This window comes from Ixodes scapularis, unplaced genomic scaffold (assembly GCF_016920785.2).
Source record: "Ixodes scapularis isolate PalLabHiFi unplaced genomic scaffold, ASM1692078v2 ptg000299l_1__unscaffolded, whole genome shotgun sequence".
Classification (NCBI taxonomy): domain Eukaryota; kingdom Metazoa; phylum Arthropoda; class Arachnida; order Ixodida; family Ixodidae; genus Ixodes; species Ixodes scapularis.
The window spans coordinates 500,521-524,497 of NW_024609953.1; the positions used below are offsets into that span (position 1 = coordinate 500,521).

General features: G+C 42.4%; 1 protein-coding gene across 1 annotated transcript; it reads left to right on the forward strand.

Annotated features, from left to right (window-relative positions):
- Window positions 1-10,736: 10,736 nt before the first annotated feature.
- Window positions 10,737-23,743, forward strand: LOC115314392 (4-coumarate--CoA ligase 1). Its single transcript, XM_040221150.1, is given in 10 exon segments — window positions 10,737-10,859; window positions 12,557-12,758; window positions 12,848-12,951; window positions 13,712-13,914; window positions 14,792-14,822; window positions 14,824-14,961; window positions 17,030-17,302; window positions 20,585-20,729; window positions 22,376-22,636; window positions 23,400-23,743. Coding segments are annotated over 10 exon segments (1,617 nt in total). The 3' UTR covers window positions 23,537-23,743.
- The last annotated feature ends 234 nt before the right edge of the window (window positions 23,744-23,977 follow it).

A 23,977-nucleotide genomic window follows, 5' to 3' on the forward strand; every position in this document is an offset into this window, starting at 1 on the left:
AACGCTTATAGAAAAGATAGGTCATCACATGGGGGAGGCGTCTTTATACTGGTTCATGGTTCCTTGAAAAGCTGCCAACTAGACGTGCCGGGCAATACTGTCGAATCAGTGTGGTGTAGTGTTGGGCTGCCTGATAACAAGAAATTCACTGCTGGAGTGTTCTATAGACCCCCTAACTCTGACTCAGCTGTCATAGAGGTACTTCACGACCTAGTATCCAGTGTTTCGAGTGACTGTGTAGTGCTTGGAGGCGATTTTAATCTATCAGATATGATATGGGGCGAGGAACTTTGTGCTTGTGGAACCATGGGCCAGTTGAATCTCGATCTCAAATGCATGGTAGACAGCTTAGCACTTAAACAACATGTTCTTGTACCTACACGGAATCAAAACACACTTGACTTGTTTCTCTGCAACTACCCTACCGTTGTTAAGCAAACTGATGTCATACCCGGTATCAGCGACCACAGTGCTGTTGTCTCAACTCTTGACTTTCGGGTTTCGCGCAAAAAAGTGAGTACGGGTAGAAAGGTGCTGTTATATGAAAAAGGTGACTATGAAGGGATTAGTTCTGAACTTTCGAACAATTTCCTTTCCTTCGAATGTCTTGCTGAGGAGATGAGTGTTCATGACATATGGGTAGTCTTTAAACAGAGAATTATCAGTTTAACTGAAAAATACGTTCCAAGTATAGACTCGTCGAAGTTAAAAAAGAGAGAAAAACCATGGATTACCGGTGGCCTACTGCGGCTGATAAAGAGGCGCAAGCGTGTGTTTGCACGGTATAAAAAAAAAGAGCTCGGTGCGAAATCTAAATAAGCTAAATGAACTTACGTCATTGTATAAAATAAAGGCGAAGGAAGCCAAAGAAAATTATCTGCAACGGCTGGAGGACGGGATGAAAGCAAACAACAAACAGTTCTGGAAGTACATGAGGCGCTGTGGTAATGATCAGATTGGGATAGGAGACGTGATGGTCAACAACGAAATAATTACCGATGACTGGCAAAAAGCCGAAGCCTTCAATCAATATTTTCAATCAGTTTTCTTGCCTCCTGAGAGCATCGGCTACTATAGATGCCAGGGCACGTTCAGTACAATGCCACCAGTTGAACTTGCTATAGGAGGTGTGTTGGAACTTCTAAAACATATAGATGAAGCTAAGGCAGTAGGCCCGGATGGGATCTCTCCGAGAATTTTAAAACGCTGTGCAGATGCGATCGCTCCATACCTTTTTGTAATATATAACAAATCGTTGAATGATGGTTCATTGCCAGACGACTGGAAAGTGGCACACGTCGTGCCTGTGCACACAAAGGGCCCAAAAAAGAAATAACGAATTACAGACCGATCTCACTGACATCTATATGTTGTAAACTACTGGAGCATGTTTTATATTGTCACATTATGAAGCATTTAAACTGTCATAATTTTTTCTTTGACTCGCAACATGGGTTCCGAAAGGCGTACTCATGTACTACACAACTAACTGAGCTTTATCATGATTTAATGACGGGGGTTGACGGAGGCGGACAGATTGATTGTGTTTCCTTAGATTATAAAAAAGCGTTCGATACGGTGTCACACGAACTATTATTATACAAATTAGAGCGCATGAATTTTGACACGACTATCCTAAATTGGATAAAAGCATATTTGTCATCACGTCTTCAGCGTGTTGTTTTAAAAGGTAAAACTTCAAATACTGTTATGGTAACATCTGGTGTACCGCAGGGGTCCGTTTTGGGTCCATTGTTGTTTCTGATATTTGTTAATGATATTAATGACGGTGTTAATTCACAAGTACGATTGTTTGCCGATGATTGTGTTGTTTATACATGCATAACAGACGAGGGGAGTTCCACGCGGCTGCAGTGTGATCTGAATCGAATAGAGCAATGGTGTAAAAAGTGGAAGATGGAGTTAAACGTTAAAAAATGTGCCCATGTTAGTTTTACCCGCAAAACCAAAACAAAAGTTGAAACATGTTACCAACTGAATAATGAAACCGTAACAAAACAGCAAACAGTTAAATATCTTGGCGTCACTCTGTCAGCTGACTGCACCTGGAACGCACACATTAACGACGTTGTTATGAGGGCCGGCAGAGCGCTTGGATTTTTAAAACGAGATTTAAGAAAATCAACTAAATCTATGAAAGAGCTCGCCTATCTATCTTATGTGCGCCCAGTGCTAGAGTACGCCTGCACCGTTTGGGATCCTTCTCAGCCAAAACCACATTGTTGCTTTAGAAAGAATTCAGAGTTGTGCCGCTCGTTTCGTTTTGGTGCGGTACGGCCGCTTTGAGAGTGTAACCGACATGATAAAAGAACTGGGATGGTCTACATTGGCATTAAGACGAAGAAATTTGCGCTTGAAGTTTTTATACAACATTTATAACAATAAAACTGGCATTAATAGCTCATTTTACTTATTACCACCAAATTATATCTCAAAAAGAAAAGACCACATTCATAAGATTAGAGAATACCGCACCAGGACGGAATTGGGCAAAAATTCTTTTTTTTGTTAAAACAATTAAGGAGTGGAATGCCTTGCCCAGTGCGATTGTGTGTGCCGTGAATTCAGAAATGTTTTTTCAGAGTTTATTCGCCCCCTGCGATAATGCCTGATGGCGCTGCAGGACAATGATGAATAAAGAATAAATAAAGAACATCTCGTTTAATGGCAAAGAACACGAAAATTCGAGGGATCATCGGCTCGGTAATTCGCGACTCCAGCGACCTATAGGGGGCGCCACCACCAAACAAACATGGCGGCTGAGTCCAGGTCGCGTCGGCTCGGCCGGGCCACCTGAACAGGTGGCGCTTTCAATTTAACAGATTTTCTTTTGTTTAATGCCCAATTTTATAGGTATTTAAACTGAGACGGTTAAGTGTAGCCGGTGCACATAAACTTGCAAAGCATGGTTTTGTTTTCCCGGTGTTTTTTGTTATTTTCATGTCAAACTTTCGTTTCAGAGATTTCGTCCAAAACCGAAACTACGGGCTCCGGAGATACACTAATCAGTTTTGATCGTCTAAGGAAAGCGGCAATGACTACAGAATTCTTCTACCGAGAGTAATATTCAGCTAACTCGCATGCCTCGACCATGCGACTTCTCTGTCCGCGAAATCGAGCTTTTGTGCGTATCCGCGTTCAAGAAGCAACTCCAGTCGTCTGCTCGGTCAACAACACAGGCTGCAGGAAAATTGCAAAAATTAAGCAATCGCTTCTTGAGCCAAGGAGCATGTTAACCCGCCGGCACCCCACTAAGCAGCTGATACTCGTATTTCAATTCAGGTTTTAGTAGCAATCGAGAAGTCATTTTGACGAGCGGGTTATGTATTATATTACGTATATCCCACTAAAGCGATATTAGTATATTCTTCGGGTTGAAATATGAGCTTAGTTGACTAGATATTAGGTGAACTGCTGAGTAAAAGTCTATTTGACAGACAAAAAGATACTACTTAAACTTAGCCAAATGGTTCTAGCCGGCAGCACGGAGACAAACTGAAGAAAGTCTTCATTGGAGTTCACGCAGAACCTCTCTGCATTGAACTTTGCTTCGAATCCTGAACGGAGAAAATAAGTATTTTTTGTGGCCGGTCAGCCTGAGCAATGTAGAAATATATTGCTGCTGGCTCCGACGGGGGTATAATATAAATATTGGAGGCGCGATAGATCAAAATGCCGTGACAGCTTCTAACGTTGCGAGACGCGTCCCCCACCTTTTGAAAACAGGTAATTTCCCTCATTAATCGTATGCAGCGAGCAGGTTTTCCTGAATCAAGTAATTGCGAAATCAGCCCAACTCCTTCAGAGTGGTCCAGAGGCTTTATCGGCGAAAAGCAGCCAAGATGAATAGCCAACGCACCGACCGGCGTGGGTGGCTCAAAGTTGAAGCTAATCGAACACAACCAAACTCAAGAAAAGCAGCTATCGAACCTTCCCATGCAACTGACTACAACATTGGTGTTCCCTCCAGTGAAATGCCTCGTCGGTCGTCCTCAGGCCATTGTTCTACATCCTCATAAATAAACCCCTTATCAGTTACCAAGTAGTCGTCACTTTGAATGTGATTCGAGAAAGACAAGAAATCAAAACGTTTTAGCGTAATTTCTCCCCCAAAAAATCGAAAGCACGAGACCGTGTGTTGTGGAGTAAACGGGCTTTCAAACATGTGATGGAAGGATCTACTGAGGCTTCACCCCACGAATGAACACTCAGGCGAACTTAAGAAATTTTCGGACCTTCGTGAAATTACACTGTTCGCCGTCGCGCCGACAACACGTGTCCGCGAAAGCCACCAGAGACGCGGAGGGGCGCGGAGCGACCTGGACCGGCTGGTTCGCGGTTTTCCCGCTTGGCGGCGTCCGTTTTGCTGGAGTCGCGAATATCACCGCGGAACAGCATCGAGTATGTCGGTAGGAAACAGAGCTTGGTAGTGCTCAGACTTGTGCATAACGTTTAATCGACAATAAAGTAAGAAGAGTCAAATAAAGTTTCTCGGGGAGGCGATGTTTTTTTAAAAGTCGCTTCATTCTCGCTGACAGCCTGCGTGACAGGGTAGAAATGAGCTGCGGGGAGAAGCCTGTGCACAAACAAGAAACGATCTTCAAAAGACCGTGCATGACGCAACGTAACAGCAAGCGATCTACAGAAGGACGTCATGCCTGACCCGCAGTATCTGTCAAAAAGAAGCAACGATGCCAGATACCGAAAAATGATCTGATTCTGAGCACATTATAGTTATTTTCTAATTAATATCTTAGGCGAGCTACTTTACAGACTTATGAGTCTTCGTATAAAGCAATCGATGTACACGACACATTTAGTATTATGTTGATTTCTGCTATAATCGCTAGTAGTTAACTATACTTTCACAGGTTTAGCGAATGGACATTAATTTCGGTCACTTGGAGGTTCATAGTTGTGGCAGATAGCGAAATATAGATCAGTATGGCAGTCATCATAAAAACAGTTAAAGTTTTCTCGGAGATTTACCTACGATTGAACAGCACCACAACCTCTTTACCGGTTTACGCAAAAACTCATCCTTTCGCAAAACGCTGAAGAACATTCCTTGACACGATACAGTCGATAAGAACCAAGAACAAGTTCTCGTCAAGTCCGTCCGAGTGGAAACCAGTAGAATCCGTGTGGGTATGGACGTTCTTTGGGAAGTTGGTTTTGCGCTCCAATGGCAATGATTCTAACATAATGAGCGATCCAGTGCGTTGCGGCAAGAAATTATTCCAGCGGCGCAACGAGCGCCGTCACTGCATTCCACGTGGGGTGCTTGACGTATGAAAGCGCCTATATGCAGTTGAACCTCGATTTAACGAAGTCACCGGGACCAGGTAATTTTTTCGTGAAATCGGGAACTTCGTAAAATCGAGAAAGTCATTCTTCGGGCATAGGCTGCGCCGGGAATGCGAAATTTGTTCGTGCGTAAAATCGGGTTTCGTAAAATCGAGGTTCTGTAAACGTTATTCCAACCTCGCCTTTTGCCGAGGGCGTCCCCGGAGATTGGTAAGGCTGTTGCTTTTTGCATCCTATGCGGGAAAATAGACGAACGTGTAATTTTATTCTAGTCACAAACAACTTAAGATTCTCAGGATTATGTTAAAGGAGTACTGAGTTTTCTTCATAGTCCCCGATTTGCCTAAAAACTTGCTAACACACCAGCAAACATCGCTGAAATAGTAACCCAAATATTTGGCCAGAATAACTTTTTTTTTTCCAGCGGCAGTCTCGAACGATGCGATTTACAGCGCGCGTCCCTGGTTTTGAGAGGGTACGTCGAGTGTTGCCCGACTGCGCTGGGCTGTGGGTTTTCTAGTCAGTGGGCTGTGGCAGCCTGCGTAGGCGCACTTCCGGACGCTGGTGGAGGCTAAATTGCCGCTTTCTATTTTATTATTTTGTGTTCTATGGCGAATAGAATTTCTCGGGGTTTTTAAAAATGTATTGTACTATTTTTGAGAAAAAAAAAGAAAAAAAAAGAAAGCTGTTTAGGTAAGTCCGTGCGCGACAGAACAAATGCAACTGGAATATTTGTTTCATATTATGTTGATCTTATTACGGCATTATACACTCAGCCGTGTCATTCTACAAAGGTTTTAACCGTCGAAAATATTTGACCACACAGGATACCCGAACTATAAGCATATTCCCCACCCACAACATGAGATTCAACAGGTCTCATCAATCGAACAATATATATTGTACGTACCCCACGGTGCCGCGTGATCCGCACAGGATTTAAGAAAGGTCTCAGATAACACAGCATTTCCAATATACAGTCACTTCACAACAATCGGACGGAATCCGGCATGTTTTGGGACACATGTGGAGGAGGGCTGCATTTTTGCCCAGCTTCAAAGCAAATGAACGAACGTTTCTATTCCGTTTCCACACCCCGGACCCGACCCTATCAGCTATTTTTCGCGAAGACCCGGACCATAGCCGGGAAGGCTTTTTGGAGATGATCTCAACGGAAATAATCCTCCAAAAACGTCGAACTGCCTACGTCGCGGGCTGCTTGACGTTCGCTTTACTGACAACATTTGAAAAAGTGACGTCATGGGAAGGCAGGGGCTCACTCTTTGGGCTGTAGACTTTGTTCCCAACTGATCACGAACAGTTTCATGATGTCAAATGAATGTTTTGGAAGGTCGCTTCAGCTCCCGCGGAGCAGCACGAAACAAATGCTTGGCATAGTTCATTTTTAGACAGCCCGCTCAAACCGCAAGCCTGCCATCCCGTGACGTCACTGCAATGAAAAGCGCGGGTATATCCGAATCTTTGTTTGGTGTCATTTTCATTTACCGATTTCACAATAACTATTTTGAATTTTGCGATACTAAATAGCATACTAGAAAGAGTAAAAGATGACGATTTTGGAAATATAGGGCTGTGCGGCTGAAGTTTCGCCGCGCTCACGCAGCGCCACTCTTCCCCTGGCGAGGCGCGCCGATACTTGTTAGAAGTACGGGAGCAGACGACGTGGGAGGCTGGTGCGCTTGTCGTGCTGGCCTAGCGCTTCGTAAAGCAATGTACCGAATGCAAAGTGTATTCAAATTCTACAGCATCACATTAAACAGAAATGTATATCTGTCTCCCGAAAAGGTTTGTTTGGTTCCTGGGAGGTGATTCAAGAAATATCGCCAGAAGCATGAATCGCCAGCTGTGCGGAGGACAAATTGAATTATTGTTTCTCTATCTTGTCGCGTGATTCAGTAATGCAGCTACGCTTGCTTGTCACATTAATAGGGACTTTTCGTAGGTCACACGCGAGAGCATGCAGGAGTTTTGCGTTGCTTGGGGGCGGTATGAGCTGGCGCCCGTGGGGCCTGCAATCCGACACTGACTTTCTACGATAAGTATGTAATACCTACGATGACGATGGTTCCTCATGGCTGTATACAAACGAAACCTGAATATGCAGTTACCAGTTATTTTATAAAATACTTTAAATTTGAGAACCAAGCTCGCTTTGCTTACCCACCCATTGTGTTCCCCGATGTTAACAAGAGAAAGCGGGTAAGCGGCAAAAGACTTGGGGAAAAATTGGGCAGATAATCGTAGCCCCTATTGCGTACTGACTTGCACGCATAATTGAACAGAAATTGACGGCTGTATTCTAGTTTTTTATATAATAATAAAATGATGTAGTTAGCCCACAACAGGCATAATTACTTCCTAAGGGCGTCACAGAATTAGACACTAGAACATCCCTGGGTTGACCAATTTGAATGTGTTGGCGATGTTAGATGTTCCTAATGTAATAGCTAGGATGGTACCCCGTGGGTGTCGACAAAATAAACCCGATTGCGCAGTTACTATTTTTAAAACCAGTTTAAATTTGAGAACCCAGCTCACCTTGCTTACTGGTCAATTTTTCATTTTGATAAATTTGTGGATACTGGGTCGAGAAAACTAGAAAAGACTGGGTCGAGAAAACTAGAAACATCAACCGTGGACAGAAAGGGGTATTTCTCATACACGGTTAATATTTTTAGTTTTTTCACCCCAGTTTCTGGCAATTCATCCAAGTTGTTAATATACACACCGGCTCGCCTGCGCTCTCACAGTGATTTCTATCAATTTTGTTCCCTGATGCTCACAAGAGAAGGCGAGTAAGCAGCGAAAAACATGAGGTCCAATGAGGCAGATAATCATAGCCCGTATTGAGCACTGACTTGAGCGCATAGTTGAAAAGAGACTTACACCGACGGCCGTACTCGGTTCCTTTTTATATCATTAAAATGATGTAGTTAACCTACAACATGCATAATCACTTTCCAAGTAACTGTAAAACATCAAACCCGGACATTCATCGGTCAACCAGTCAGTGTGTGTTGGCAATGTTAGATGTATAAATTGAAAGCAAAATAAAGAGGACGAGGACAGGGCACGTGACAAAGGCCAGTAACTAAGCATTCATGACTGAAATTTAAAATTGAGTAATCTCTTCTTGCAGAGAGAGAGTGTGAAGGAATATTGACGATCCTCTCCTGGCACAGAGACTCAAGATATGTCAAGTTTAATTTATCTAAACGGCAAACAAAACAAATAGTGACGCAAAATATTTTGTTTGTTGTGAACCGCAACAGTGTTCAAAATTATCATTCTGCGGTCACATAAAAATAAGTTAAAAAAATGGGACGCTTTACAACGCAAATGCAAGTCGATTGGAGATCCCTCTCTTTACTAATAAAATTAAAAGTGGGTTATTGACGCATGTACATGAATTGCGGCTCTACCGCTTTGACGGCAGCGACAGATGCGCGCAAACACAGCTAGGTGTTGCGGCGTATAGTAATATATATATATATTTTTTTGGACCCGCTCAAAATAAAAGCGGAGGCCTTATTGACGTACCGTTTTGGTTTTTTATTAGAACTTGACCCAGTGTTGCGATCAGGCTGCACGTGCCTCGTCATTAACTTCATTTGGATGAATTAGAACAGGCGCGGCATGCTTCCATCAGACGGTAACTCCGAGAACTGACCTCAGTTCAAGGTGTGTATGCGACAGCGCAGCTGTGCGCGAAAAGACGATTTAAACAATATGGCATCCTCCTCTTTGTCCGAGTAGCCCTGTCTTTGAAGAGCTAGCGAAGCCATAAAGTAAAAAAGAGCATTTATCTCGAGGTGGATGTTACAGTCGACTCTGTGTTGCACTTGCGAGACACACTTAGCAAACGACAAATATTTCTATGCCTGGATTATTTGCTCCACCCCGGAGACCTGAAATACAGGCTACCTTTCTTTGCGCAGGTTCGCCTCCCTAAAAAAAACAACAAATTATCACAGTATTTTAACGGACAGAAAGCTTCAAAGCGGTGCCCGCCATTGCAACTGGCAGCGCGATGGGACGAGCGAAGGGCTAAGTAGGGCGAATTTGGGCCACGGCGCGGCGCCACTGGTGTCGCTCCAGCGCGCCCCATAGCCCAGCCGAACGGTCGGGGTTGCTAAAAAAATCGCCGGAGTACAACACCTTTAAGGCTTCAGTATTTGCTCTACTGAGCTTTTATCGGATGATACCGCAACCGGATTGGCTGGGGTGCGGTAATTAGATGCTTGTGAATCGCTCCTCTGTTGGTAGCCATACACTCCAAGAAAAGACCCGTGCGTCTACTTTCCCGCACAACACTCGGAGAGCCAGTCACCGCAAGTTACGGAGGCAGCTCAGCGAAAGACGATGCCGAAACATATGCTTAGACCAAAAAGCGCAGTCCGAGTTGTGATATTAAGCAATGCAAGGCGTGGCGTTTTGCGTTTCTTAATGTCACAACTCCAACCACGTTTTTTGGTCTAGACATATGTTTCGGCATCGTCATTCGCTGAGCTGCCTCCGTAAGTTGCGGTGACTGACTCTCCGAGTGTTGTGCGGGAAAGTAGACGCACGTGCTTTGTTTGGAGTGTAGAGTCAAATTTAAAGTGGTCGTGGTATTGGAAGCAACAAGTTCGATGTAAACCGCGAGAAGGCATTGTTTGCCTCGATGTGTAGATGGTGTTTTGGGCCAAGGTTTTGCTAGAAATCACCCCGAGAGTGCTCTTTTATAGTATCCCGCCATGGCTCCCGGCTGAGACTAGACAGATAAAAAGACTGGAGCAGAAATAAAACTGAAAATGTAGCAGGCGTAAAAAAGTCGAGGTGTGCTCGTTAATCGGACTTATCGCTCACACACCTGCGGGTTTCCTCGTATGTATGTCAACAACTGTTGGCAATGATGTGCAATACGACATGCGCGTAGCTCACACATATTGATACTGCGTTCATGTGCGCATCAGACACATGTACCCCATTTATGACCGGCACAAATGGTGTAGAGGTGTGTTTCACACTGGGCGTAGAAAGAGGCGCAGAAGCCGAGTGGCGTAAGTTGGTCCGAGCTATTTCGTGAATGTCGGTAAAAATTGCCATTTCCTAAAAAGAACCGCACTCCTTAACTCGCATTTATTCTTGTAGTGTATTTATTGCCCGCGTAAATTTACATGCCTTTCAAAACCAGAAATGGCAACTGCGTCCATTGAAAATTGCGGTCTTGGTGATGGCGTCATTCCGCCAACGTAAAAGTCTAAGGAGAGCTCCTGTAAAATCACTGCATCTGAGTCTTAATAAACACAGCCAATAACCTTTTACTGTTTACCGCGTTTCTTTTTTTTTTTTTAAACGAGTATGCATTTTGTCCCTTTTAGACCGTTAGAAACAACCGCGCCAAAATGACAGCCAGGATTGTAAACCGAGTGATACATTCAACTCTCCCGGATTTCGACGTAGCAAACAGCTACGCCTCCCAATTTATAGAGCAGCGATTGAAGAAACTCTCGACCAAGATAATTGCTGTGAGTATGGCTTTATATATATTCACTGCAGTGTATAGTTGTGGAGATAACAGGTCCAAAGTGACCGCCGTTGTTATGGTGATGCGTGTCTCCTTGATTTAATCTGGTTTTTATTACGCTTTTGATTATTGTGCAATGAGCGCATTTTTAATATCTGCCTACTGCGTTGCGCTGAGATAAATACCACAGTGCTAGGTCAAGCCTTTTGCAGCATTTTCCTACGTGAGAGAACAGGCGTCGTCGATCGGTACATTATGCGGCGCTGCTCTACGAACGTAACTCCACGTCTCTTGACTAGATACGGAAATTCCGGCGACATTCAGTAGCGTTACTTTAGTGGTACTTCCAAAGTAATAAAAAGTAGCCTTATATAGCATTACCATAGCCTCCTCTATACTCACAAAGCCTGGAAGTTCGACGACGGAGCCATTGAGTGCCCGATCGCAGATTGGGAGCGCGAGGATCTCGTAGCACAGAGCATCAAAGAGCCATTTCTCGAGGAACCGGGACGTCAGCGCACAGCTTTGGCAGCGGCGAGGACCCGAAACACACTTGTTCGCACGGGAGAACTGTGTTTCAGAGTCCTCGCCGCAGCGGGGCGCCAGTCACGTGGCTCTCCTCTCATCCGTTGTCTGCCGCTCCACCTTTTTTATTTCGGCGGCCGCTTCTCGTGGCGATCTGCCAGGCTTTGCCAGTATATAGGAGGCTATGGCATTACGTATAGTACTATTTTTGAGGTGGCCGGTGTTAGCGAGGTGGTGGTCCGAGAGAGGCTGTTGTATAGTCCATGCGGCGGAAGCCAAGAGGTCGGGCCTCGAACGCCGGTGGTGCCGATGATCTGGCCTCGTCGCCGTCGGGATAAACCTGCAGCTGCTGCAGCAGTCGTGGTCGCGACCGTGTTTGAGACGCGTTCTAGAGGGAGACCCAATAACAGCGGAGTCTCGAGGGCCCCGCCGAGGGCGGGGAAGGACACCGGCTGGCTTTCGACTGATTAATCAAAATCTCAAGGTCATCTGTTTTAGAGCGATTCCAGCACGAGCTGAAAGTGTGCCAGTGCGAGTGGGGAACGCGCTTATATGGCTCAGAATTTGTACCCGAAAAACCACTAAACTCAATATAGTACACAAATCAAAATAAAAGTTTTAATATGCAAAAAAAAAAAAGGGGGGGGGGTTGGAGACGTACATAAATTAAGGGAAGCATTAATAACCACCGGGTGTTTGAGAGAAAAAAAGTGTTTTTCTCAGCAGTTTTCTCAGCCCAAAACTCAGTCTCTCGTCGAATGTAGCGGAAGCGTAGCTCCGTCGCTCCTAAACTATGAGTGCAATTCCTGGCTTTCAATCAGTAGCAGGTTATGCAATTCCTCTAGATCTGCGTCGATTGCCGATATCCAACAATTACGTCGCAAACCGGTTACATTGAATAATTCGCAGTCGCCCCTTCAGAAAGAGCGAATAAGCACTTTAAATGATTATGTATAGGTTCAAAGTTACCAAGAAAAATAATAGTTACTTCACACAACTATAATCTGGTGACACTCAGTTTACATAATAGTTTCTAGACGCGGAAGTTTTTTTTTATTTTTGTGTGTAAAATTAATACACAAAACTGAGGAGGCCGAAGTTATGTAAAGTGTTTTTCTTTCGCGCCATGAGACCGGTTATATCTCGAAACACTTTCCCTTCTCTTTCTTCTAGGTTGACACCCATCAAAGCTTGACCGCCTCTCAGCTGTTGGAAAAGATACGCAAATATGCTGTAGGTTATCAACGACACTGTGTGAAACCGGGGTCCAGGGTGTGCGCGTATGTTGGCAACGCAGTTGAGACTGTAGCAGCAACCTTTGGGGTTGTGTTCGCGGGCGGTACGCTTGTCATGGCAAAGCCGGCCTACGTGGCAAGTGAGTGCTCTCAACGCTTTCATTTCAATCGAGGAGTAAAATTGCAGCATTTAAATAAAAGTGAACCTATTATTACGTCATTCTTATAGGGGAATTGGTGTACACGATTGAAGACAGCCAGTGCACTTTCCTACTAACTGACCAAGAAAACGCACCAAATGCTGCCAAGATCGAAATAGCATCAAACATTAAGGTGAGGAATTGTTATCTATTCATCGGATTAAGAGTTGGTCAGGCTATAAAAATTATGTTATTATTCTGTTTTTTAGAGTAAACTTTTAGATTTTATGTAATTTTTCTTTCAATTGCACCAGAAAAAAAAAAAAAACGAAAGTTTACCACTGTGTTTCCAGCAGTTAAGTGAATCGTAGTTTCTTCTTTGCGTGAGAGTGCCAGTGTCAATGTATATTCATTTCTATCGTAGAGGGATAAGCTTTGCTAACTGCGCTTTAGCGAGAGGTTCAATCAAGAGGTGCTGCCATGCAACCAACCCCACCTAAAATAATCAAAGCCCGTGAACAGCCTCTTCTACCCCCTCATGACGTCATCATACCCAAGTTGTGTCAACTCGGCATTTGGGCACTGACCTGACGCGTCCTTCACACGGATAGACTGGAAACGAAACCCTGCTCAACATGACGCAGCACTCGTGACCTGTCTGAATTTGTGCATGACCTTGCTGTAATGACGGCAAAATGTTATAGTGCCCGAACTTTCATTATTCTAGGCGCTGCTGATTGGACACACTACCAATTAAAAACATATATTAAAAAATAACCTTAGCACATTAAAAGAAAAGTGCAATCATCATTTTATCCCAGGAGTGAGAAACTATCGCAATTGTTAACGCTTTACATCTCTTTTGGAATCAGCGATATGCATGTATTCTTTTCTTCCATCGTTCAACGAGTACAGCAGCTGATCGAAAAATGAAATTATACTTTGATTCGCAGGCATTGTTCTGCGTGGGAAGCGCACCCGGTTTCATCGATGTTCTCCATTTTCAAAAACTGTCAGATGCCTTATTCACGCCCCACGAACCTGTTGACAACAAGGAAGAGGTTGTGGCTATACTCTACACGTCAGGCTCGGTGGGTCTCCCGAAGGGCGTGGAAATATCGCACAAGGCCTACTGTGCCGCGTTTTACTCCTTCAGGTAAACGCGCTGACCAAAGTGTTGGTGGAATCTCACCCATTTTTACGAGACACAAATTGCATTATGTCATACCGGCAGAATGTTTTTCTTTGTTTCTGTATGTTTGTTTGTTTCCGTATGTTTCTGTATACGGACGCGGGCAAATTAAGAATATATTGTTTCTCGAGTCCCGGGCCACAGACGCAAGCGTATATTATATACTTCGCGTAAAGCAGCCTTACGTTAAAAATATTTATTTCGACATGATCGAACACTAACTTATTTTACAAGAATGCGTTGTGAGATGTTAAAAGTAATCACCTGAATATTATTTTTTTTAAGTGAATCATAATAAGTAAATGTCACCTTGCTTAAAACATTTCATGACGCTGTGTAGCCCTAGTGGAAACCGTAGTTCTAGGAATTATCTAACGAAATCATACACGTTGCGCCTAAGGCGCTCAAGTGTTAAACACATCAAGTCTAAAGATCTAAGCAGGTAAAACAAAACTGGGTGCCGCAATTTTTTGTTTGATCGTATGTTTGTTCATCTGATTATTGCGCGTTTTATGAATATGTTTATTAAAAGAAAAATTATATTGTAAAAAAAAAAGAAATTGAATATTATTACGGGACATTGGTGCCCACGACCATCTCGAGCAAGGTTCCACTTGTTGGCCAGGCCCCATAAATTTTTCTCCGTGCTCTGTCATCATCTTCTCTCTTGTTCTGTCTTGTCGTCTCTGCTGCCGACCGGATCACCCTAACGATACAAGCTTTTTGTTCTTTGCACAAAGCGCTCAAAAAGAAATTCGGGAATTTCTGGATTTTTTAGGCAGCTGCCTGATTATTTTTGAAATTATCTATACCTGTTTGTTTGTTTTTTTCCGAATTTCAGGTCTATTGGAACCTGCACTGAAGAGGATGTTTTTTCTCTGCTGGAACCCTTTCACACACGCGTCAGGTTTTGCAATAGGCATGTTTTGTATGTTTTTTGGAGCAAAAATCATCATAACCGATCCTTTAATTCCGTACAAACAATTTCTGGAGACTCTCAAGACCCATGAGGTGAGAAATATCGGGTGAAATTAAGAATAACGGTCATCTCTCCGAATAATTGACCTGTATCAAGCCGCATAAATTTACCGGAGAGGGGCAGACACTGAATCATTTTCATGGTAAATTTTTGCACGAAACAACTTTTGCTATATAATAAGTATTGAATTGCTATTGTTTTTTTAAAAAAATACCCGTATATTGCTGTGATTTTTTATTTACCGTAGCAATTTTGAAAACTTGGATGTAAGGGCAATAACTCCCGTGTTCACATTCTCTTAAAAAAAAAAACCTTTTTTAGGTACAGGTTGTGATGCCCTTGACATTGAATGGCTCTTAAAATAATCAAACACATTTATAGGAACAATTTATAGTAAGATCAATCTCCCAGCTCTTGTTATATATTGTTTTTAATTGTTTATGTAGTATTTACTTTCAGTGAGCATTCCACTCAGATATTTTGTTACAATAAACCTTACAAAATATATTTTAAGTGAACAAGCGAATTACAGTGTTCAATCCACCTGAAAAAAAGAAAACACTATAACGTTATTTGCGTAGACTGTATTGTTAGTTTGTTTCCATATGTTCAATATATGCCTGCTTCGTTTGACAACAACCACCTGGTTATATCTAATGGTCGTTACTTCATTTCACGTCTAAACGTTAGACTTTTTTTTTCGGCGATATTTTATTCTAGGATAGCATTTGGTCAGTATAGCTAAGCTCAATGAAAAAAAAAGCAGCTCATACTTGTGGAACTGGAGCTAATTGCTCTAGCAGAAACTCTGCTTTGCTCAATAAGACAACAAACTTCCAACAGACCTTGATGTCAGGCACCTTAGAACCAGTACCGAACTCGCCCTTAGATTTGAAAACATTGGTATGCTCGTGAAACTCTCGGAATAAACAGTTTCATGCAAATACAATTTTTGTTCGCAAACAGTTCTGTATAATAAAAAATAACTAACAAGTGCCACTCAATGAACTGAACAGTTGTGTTCCCCGAAAAAGAGCTGACTGCCAGATACCAGTATGCAATTTTTTTTTTAATCCAAAAGCCGCACCTTTTATAACAGATAAATCGGGCGTGAAAATCAACGCTGTTTGTTTAAATCGGGATTTAAAACATGATTTAAGTCGTGGTTTGAATCTCACCGGTGACTTAAATAATAATAAAAAAAGTTCGCCCAAAATCAGTACTCTAAATATATTTGTCTGTTTACCGTTTTTCTATTTTCCAGGGACACTCACAAGGAATGGTCAAACAATAAAAATTTATATCAGGCAGGCATTTTTAGAAGTGCACCGAATGTCAGAAATTGCACCTTTTTAGCTGATGTTATTTTAATTATATCTTACTTAAATCAAATAAGTCTGATTTAAAATAAACCATATTGATTTGCCCGAAATTTAAAAAAAAGGTTTTGTTTTCACAATGCTCGTGAGTTTGCAATACTACAACGCAAAAAAAAAAAAAAATCTAATAACTTTTTATTAGATTTTTACCAGCGCTTTTGTAGATGTTTTCAGGCTTCGAAAGACGTTAACATGGACAAAAAGAAACTGATGAAAAAATCCGTGTGCTTTGTATTAATTTATAAGATTTGTTTATCCGCGTTACCGTCTCCCGAACCTGTAACACTACCCTAACCGTAGCAGACACATAAGCAAGGGCAGCCGCCTCCGTGTCGGCTCTATTTTGTTATGAGCGAGTGGCAGGGCTTCAATGGGAAAGCCCGTTTCTACGATTGACACCTTACTGGCCTCAGATCTGTTAGAGCCAGTGGTAGTGGTGTCTAACTGCACTCTGGGCAAACAATTTATTCGTGACTTAACATTGTTTTTTTTTTTAGGTTCTGCAATACGATAAGTAGTTAATATTCGTCCGTCCAACCTATAACCCATGGAATAGACTCTCACCCATCAGTATTAAGCCAATGCAGATTAACGTAGTGCTGTTTTAGTTAAACTTCTAGAAAACAGAGTTATCTTTTCGGGACAGAAAATGTGTATTCATGCTATACGCAGTATCCAAAAGGCACTGTATAATGTGGTGTTCATTTTTTTTCTCTCTCAGGTATCTTTGTTCATTGGCATTCCGGGCCGGATGCAGGATATTGTCAATGAAATTAAAACACACAAGGAAATTGTATCTCGTGTAAGAGGGATTATTGTGGGTGGTTCAATGACCCCGATTCCGCTTGCACGGGAGATTCGTGAAATCTTCGGCGTGGAATCACTTTTCAATTGTTACGGCCTGACAGAAACATTCGGCCTGGTGAGCTTCTCACTTGTTGGACAAATTACCTTCGACAATGGTGTATTTCCTGCTGCCGGCGTTAAATTTAAGGTATGCCTGAAATTGATCAAATTATATACGTTTTCTTTGTTTGGCCAGTTTTAAAATCTGCATAACAGTGTAGTGTTCCGTTTAATATTTATTGCAATAGAGTGACCAGGAACTTATCTGTAAGCGGCGAACGAATTATTTTATGGATATTCGACGACTAATATCTATAGAAATTCCGAATCAAACTACGTATTTGCTTATACATGTGAGTCGAGGAACGGTGTATCGTAATGCTTTTAGGAACTTACAGACGTTCGATGTAACATTGTAACACCGGTAGGCGGAGGTAGGGCAAGATGAGACAGAAATGGTTTCAATGGTGATTTCCATTTTTGCTTTAATATGAAAAAAACAACAAAAAAAACATAGGGATATTTTTAGATGTATTGACTCTTTGCTCGGTAAGTGTTACTTAACTGGAGCACGCGAAACATTAAACAAAACTACAATATCTGAAAGCCGCATAATGTCTCGTCTTGGTTGTGGGGTACAACGAGACACATATGAACAAACATTATATGCGTTGTTTTTGCAATAAAACACTTGAAACGCACTGTGGGAGCTCCGACACACTCTTCATGAGCCAACTTCTTGCATTCCATGCACTCGATGCCTACTAAATGCGGGGCTGCATGGTTTCAAAATTCTTTGCATACCGGGTACTGCCAACCCTTTTTGCTGTGCATCGCACGATATGCAGAACGCTCGGACGCTGCGCTCTTCTTCGGGGGACATTAATAATCTTTCCCTTCGAATTTGTCCTTTTTTCATTTTTTTTCGGGGGGGGGGGGGGGGGGGGGGGAGAGTGCAGTGAACACCGCTGCTTGGTTGCTTTCGCCAACATCAGCTCTGCCGTGGGGGGGTGACGTTAGAAAAGTGCTTTTCCCCGACCTGCTTGTTCTATTTTTCTATTCTACGTTAGGTGCAGAAGAAAAGTTCTTGAAACGTTGGAAAGAGTTGCGCCTCCTGTAATCCAGTCTTTTTTTCTTTTTTTTTTTGAAAAGTTTTTTCTTGTTACATTCTCCGAGTAGTTTGACTCGCCTTGAAAGCGCATGCTTTCGTGCGCCAAAAAGTGTGGCAGCAGTGCGAAGGAAGTGACGCTGTTGCTTGACACTTTCAATAGCGAGTTTTAGTAGGCCGTGTTTCCCCCTCCGTTAAGGCCCTCCGCTACCAGGAACTCTACAGCCAAGGTCATCGGCACGCAGGCGCAGTGGCCGTTTCTTCGTAGCGGAGGGTTAGAGGGGGAAACACGGTCTACTAAAACTCAATAATAGCTTCGTTCATGTAACTTTCGCGCTATGAAGCTCTGGTTGTTGTTGTTGTTTACATTTGGACCATCCTAGACACCAGAATAAGAAGTATATACCCGAGGAGAAACCAAGAGACTCGTGCGTCATTGACATGTGCGTCATAGAATGCCAGATTGACACGTTTTGTCCCACGCGTGTCCCGTTACGTAAATAATTATTTCTTTAAAACAAAAACAAACACAGATCGATTACCTTTGGTCCGCCAGGGAGCTAATAAAAGACACCAATAAAATTAAAGCTTACCTTGGTATTGTTGACCTGGCAGAGGTCGCCGAATCCTCAAACAAAGCTCCTACTAACGTGTGCAAAGAACGGCGATCTTGATGTTGTGGAATGCTCGTAGCGGAAGCATTGTGGAAGTTAATCAAAACAACGTAGTAGACTCGTTAGCGTTCTTCGCCAAGTCACATTCAGGAAAACGTAATTTTACCAAAGAGCCATACGGCCGCGAACTGACCCTGCTTTTTAGAGGCCGATGACGTGGCGCCATTCCAACGGAGCTTCACAGACTGCCACCAGGCACAATCTTGAAATCTGTTTATTAGTTTTAAAATGAGTTTTCTTGACTTTTCTACCGGCACCCAGAAAGAATAGTCTAGCCTAGTGTTTCTACATTGACCCTACACTCTAAAAAGAGGTGTCCTCTTACACCCTTTTTCGGGGTGTATTCTTACACCCCAAAACTTCAGTTTGACATACAGCGCACTGACGTTGATATGACGGTACTAATTTTCACGCGAGGCTTGGTAACCGTGTGGTACAGCTTATTGAAATAGTTAGTGTACGTGTTACTGACTACAAAAGAAATTAACGGGGTTTCCTTGGCCTTACTGCAAGACCTCAGTGTTTTCTTTAATTCTGCGGTCTTTGATACGTACTTAAGCTATTTAATAAGTTATATCGCACCGTTATCAAGCCTCTCGTAAAAGTTGGGGGCGTCTGTTCGACTATAGTGCGCTGTACGTCAAACTGAAGTTTTGGGGTGCATTGTATGGGACAAAAGGGTGTAAGGTGACATCCTTTTTTTTTAGAGTGTATCTAAACAAAGAAATAGGAGCGAAAAGTTCGTTTCCGTACCCCTTTAAGGAAGGATTGGGCTTACGAGGTTCGTCGAGGCGATTTCCTTCTATGTGAAGGCATTTGCTATATTGTGGACCAAGTGTTTGTTTACATGCCTAATAGAAGTCTGCTGCGTGAGACTTTAGCCAACATCTTGAAAACAATTTGTACTTCTGAAGTGTTTTTAAATATTTTGTGAAGAAACGATTTAAACATTTCATGTCATGTTTTGCAAAAGCAGATGTTGTAAAGCATCACATCGTGGATGTTTTCATTCAATTCGTTTGCCAAGGATTTTGTGCCCAGAGATGGCCTGTTGCGTTTCGATTCGTCATGAGCGCTTTCGGACTTTGCTTTAAGCATTAGGACCTGTTTTTGCTTCATTATTTCGCTCATTGAGTTCAGTCTATATATATTTCGTAAATGTGTCGATGAATTTTCAGGCTTTGCAGGATTAGACATTTGTCGTTTTCAAAAATGGTATCACAGACCGAACTTCGGAGTTTGATGGGCTATTCTATCGACTTAAACAGGAGGCTAATGCATATACGAGGGAACACTACTCATGCGTTACTCGGAAGTATACTATTTTTACGGGACCAATCCACGAAGCGTACTTACTTTCTGAATGCTTCGCATGTTTTGTCCTGTTTCCTCTTGTCTAAAGAAGTGCCGCGCCATTGAGTTACCTCAGTTTACTTTATTTAGCATTACATCCCTCCTATATACAACTTTCATGCTAAGAAAATAGTTTTATTCAACTAGCTAGGTGTGCGCCTACAATCGGACAATTCACTATCAGAGTTTTCTTTTTACCAGTATTTCACTCGTTTTGGTCACGGTGGGGCAGCTGTTCCTTTCAGTAAATATTATTCTAAAAGAAAGCGATTGATGACCCAATGTTATGCCCCAGGTTATAGACATAACCAGCGGAGATTCTCTCGGACCGCATCAGAATGGCGAGATTGCGGTTCACGCCCGAGGCATCATGAAGGGCTACACTGGGCGTCCCGAAGCTACTGCTGAAGCCTTGAGCAGCGATGGATGGTTCCGTACAGGTACAACGCTCATCTCATCTTCGTGTGGTTTTTTTAATTTCAAAATCATAAGAATGACGGTATTCTCGATCAAGCCCTAATATCTCTGTTCCGCCTGTATAGTTATCGGACTGCCACTCTAAAAAAAAGTCTGTGCGTCTACTTTCCCGCACAACATTCGGAGAGCCAATCAACGCATCTTACCGAAGCAGTTCAGTGAATGACGATGCAGAAACATATGTTTAGACCAAAAAACGCAGTCTGAGTTGTGACGTTAAGCAATGCAAGCTTGACGTTTTGCATTGCTTAATGTCACAGCTTAGACTGCGTTTTTTTTGATCTCAACATATGTTTCGGCATCGCCATTCGCTGAGCTGCCTCCGTAAGTTGCGCTGATTGGCTCTCCGAGCGTTGTGGGGGAAAGTAGGCGCACGGGTTTTTTTTAGAGTGTGGCGTGTTGGGGGGATGCACTTTTTTATGTTCCCCAGCCCATACACTCTAAGGAATGCCTGCGCGTCTACTTACCCGCAAAACACTCAAAGAGCCAATCACTGCGATCTACGTAATCAGCCCAGCGAATGATGAGGCGGAACATCCGTTTAAACCTAAAAATTGAGTCTGCGCTGCGGAATTACGCAATGCAAAGCGCCATGCTTGCATTGCGTAATGCCACAGTGCAGACTTAATTTTGAGGTCTAAACAAATGTTCCGACTCATCCTTCGCTGATCTGATTTCGTAGATCGCAGTGATTGGCTCTTCGAGTGTTTTGCGGGTAAGTAGACAAGCAGGTATTTCTTAGAGTGTAGTGTGTCCGTTAAGACCAGGCGCTTTAAATGCGTATTGTGATATATGTGGACATGTCACAAGGAAAATATTAACCATAAAGCCAGTCGCAAAACTCTGCCGTTTGATGGTCAGTCAACCAAGTAGACAAAAGTATAGCGGGCTTTATTTATATGTGAAGTTTTCACATGACGTCACATTTCACTGCGAGCCTACCTCGGTTGCCATCGCCGTGTGCTAGGTTTGCGCATGGAAGCGTGCTGTGGCGCATTACTATAGACACCTATCTGCCCTTCTTGACGTGTGTCATGTAGTGCATGCTCTTCTGTTTTTTTGTGTTATGCGTATGACCGATAGTCATTGTTCAACTTTTAACGTCCGGCCATGCGCTCGATGGAGCGAGCGTTCGTTAGAAAATAAATACCTATTTATGCTAGTTATCACCACTTTTGACTTGTTTTTGAACTCCTCACGTGGCAACTAACCATACACAACACCTGCCGCAAATCGCCGATTTAACCACACCGATGTTGGCTGAGAGGTGACTAGTTCTCTTGTGGGGCATCGCTTCAAACTCAGTGGGGCGTTAAACTTATCAGTCAGAACTTGTTTTTAAAGGGAACTTATATTAAAGAAACGTTTTGAAGTGTCCGAATAAGGAAATAACTCGAATCGAACTCGAATGGAATATTGCCAAATAGTGGCCAAAAATGTAAGTTCGAATTGCATGTTGAATACCAGAACTTTTATTTGCAATGCACACAAATTTAAAAAAAAAAAAAAACGCATAGCAAAAGAAAAAAAAAAGCTTTTGTAGTCATTTTATTGCAAGCCCACTCAACAATTAGCGGTAGATATTGCCGAAATTTAATTTTCTTTTCAGGCGATTTAGGCTACTACGACACTGAAGGACGGATCCATGTCATTGAGAGATTGAAACAGATGATAAAATGCATGGACAATGCCGTCGTCCCTGCTGAGCTGGAAGAACTTCTGATCACCCACGAGGCTGTCGCGGAGGCCGCAGTCGTAGGGATTCCAAGCTCGAAGTATGGCGAGGCTCCAACAGCCTGCATCGTTGTCAAAGACGGCTTCGAGAAAAACCTCGACAGTGTGGCGACGGAACTGAAGGAGCTCGTTGCGGGTATATGTTCCCAATTTCTCAATTTTGTTTTTGGTGGGTTATGAGCATGTCATACTTGCACATTTTAAAGCTTAAATTATAAGTATAATGCACAAATTTGGTTTGGTTTCACCGTGTGCACAAACTCCTACAAAAATAACTACATGTCCACAATGAAATATTTAAAGTAAAAAAAAAAGAAAAAACGTCTATAAAATGCGGGTAGTCATAACGAGGCCACATTTTTTAGCCTAGATTATTATTGTTTTTTAGCATTTATTTCTTTTAAAAAGTCATGTTAAGCTCTCGTAAAAGGAGAAAATTCGCTGTTTTGTTTTTACCATGAATATTAGAACACTGAATATTCGAGGGTCGTTTTTGGTTGCTAGAGCTATAGTTTTTTTTTTTTTTTTATCTTAAGGATTTGAAGTATTCAATTAAAAATTTGGTGGCACTAATAAGAGTGTCCGAAAAGGTTCTGGAAAACATTTTAGAGCCGGCTATTATCTAGCGGGGGTACATGGCTATATTACGTTAACTTCTATTTAAAGGCGACTATGAAAGACAACACTAATTAACTTACTCCCCACATTGTCCAAAGCACGGCAGGAGCAAATGTGCTTTGTTTTTGCCATGCTTCTTTTCCCGATTCTCAAAACCACATATGAAAAAAAACGTAAACGTCTTTGTGCTTTTTTATTTGCACAATACCGGTTACATGAGCTTGCGGGTTATTAATTAGATTATTATGCATCTTCGTTTAACCTTGGTCTCTCTTTCAAAGGTCAAGCAGCAGTGTTCAAGCAACTGTATGGAGGTGTTTTCTTCATGAAATCTTTTCCCAAGTCCGATAACGGAAAGATCCTGAGACGAGACCTCAAAACAAAGGTTGCCCAGGAAATAGAGAAGTTGACAAAATAGTTGAGCTCCTTAGGCTCCATAAGCCACATGAAAACTAACATGTAACCTGCGATGAATCTTGTTTTTTTTTTTTTTAAAATCGCAATTGTAATAAACAAGAACTTTTAAAAAATGCGCAAGTACATGTATTCAATGTGGAGGTTTTCAATGTAATTAGACATAATGAAAGAAAGATTTCTTTATGGTACAATTTATAAAACAGTTCGCGTTTAATGGGGTCTAGTATAGTATTGGGATGATCCGGTCGGCAACAGAGAGGACTAGATAGCAAGATAATAGAACACACACAAAAAAAAAAAAAAAAATTCATGAAGGCCGGGAGATCACATGAAGCCTGGCGAGAGATAGTTATGCTCTCCAGACTTCGTCTTCTATTTTCTGGCAATATACTGTAACGATTCCCACGTGAATAATAAAAAATAGCTCCTCAAATTATTAAAA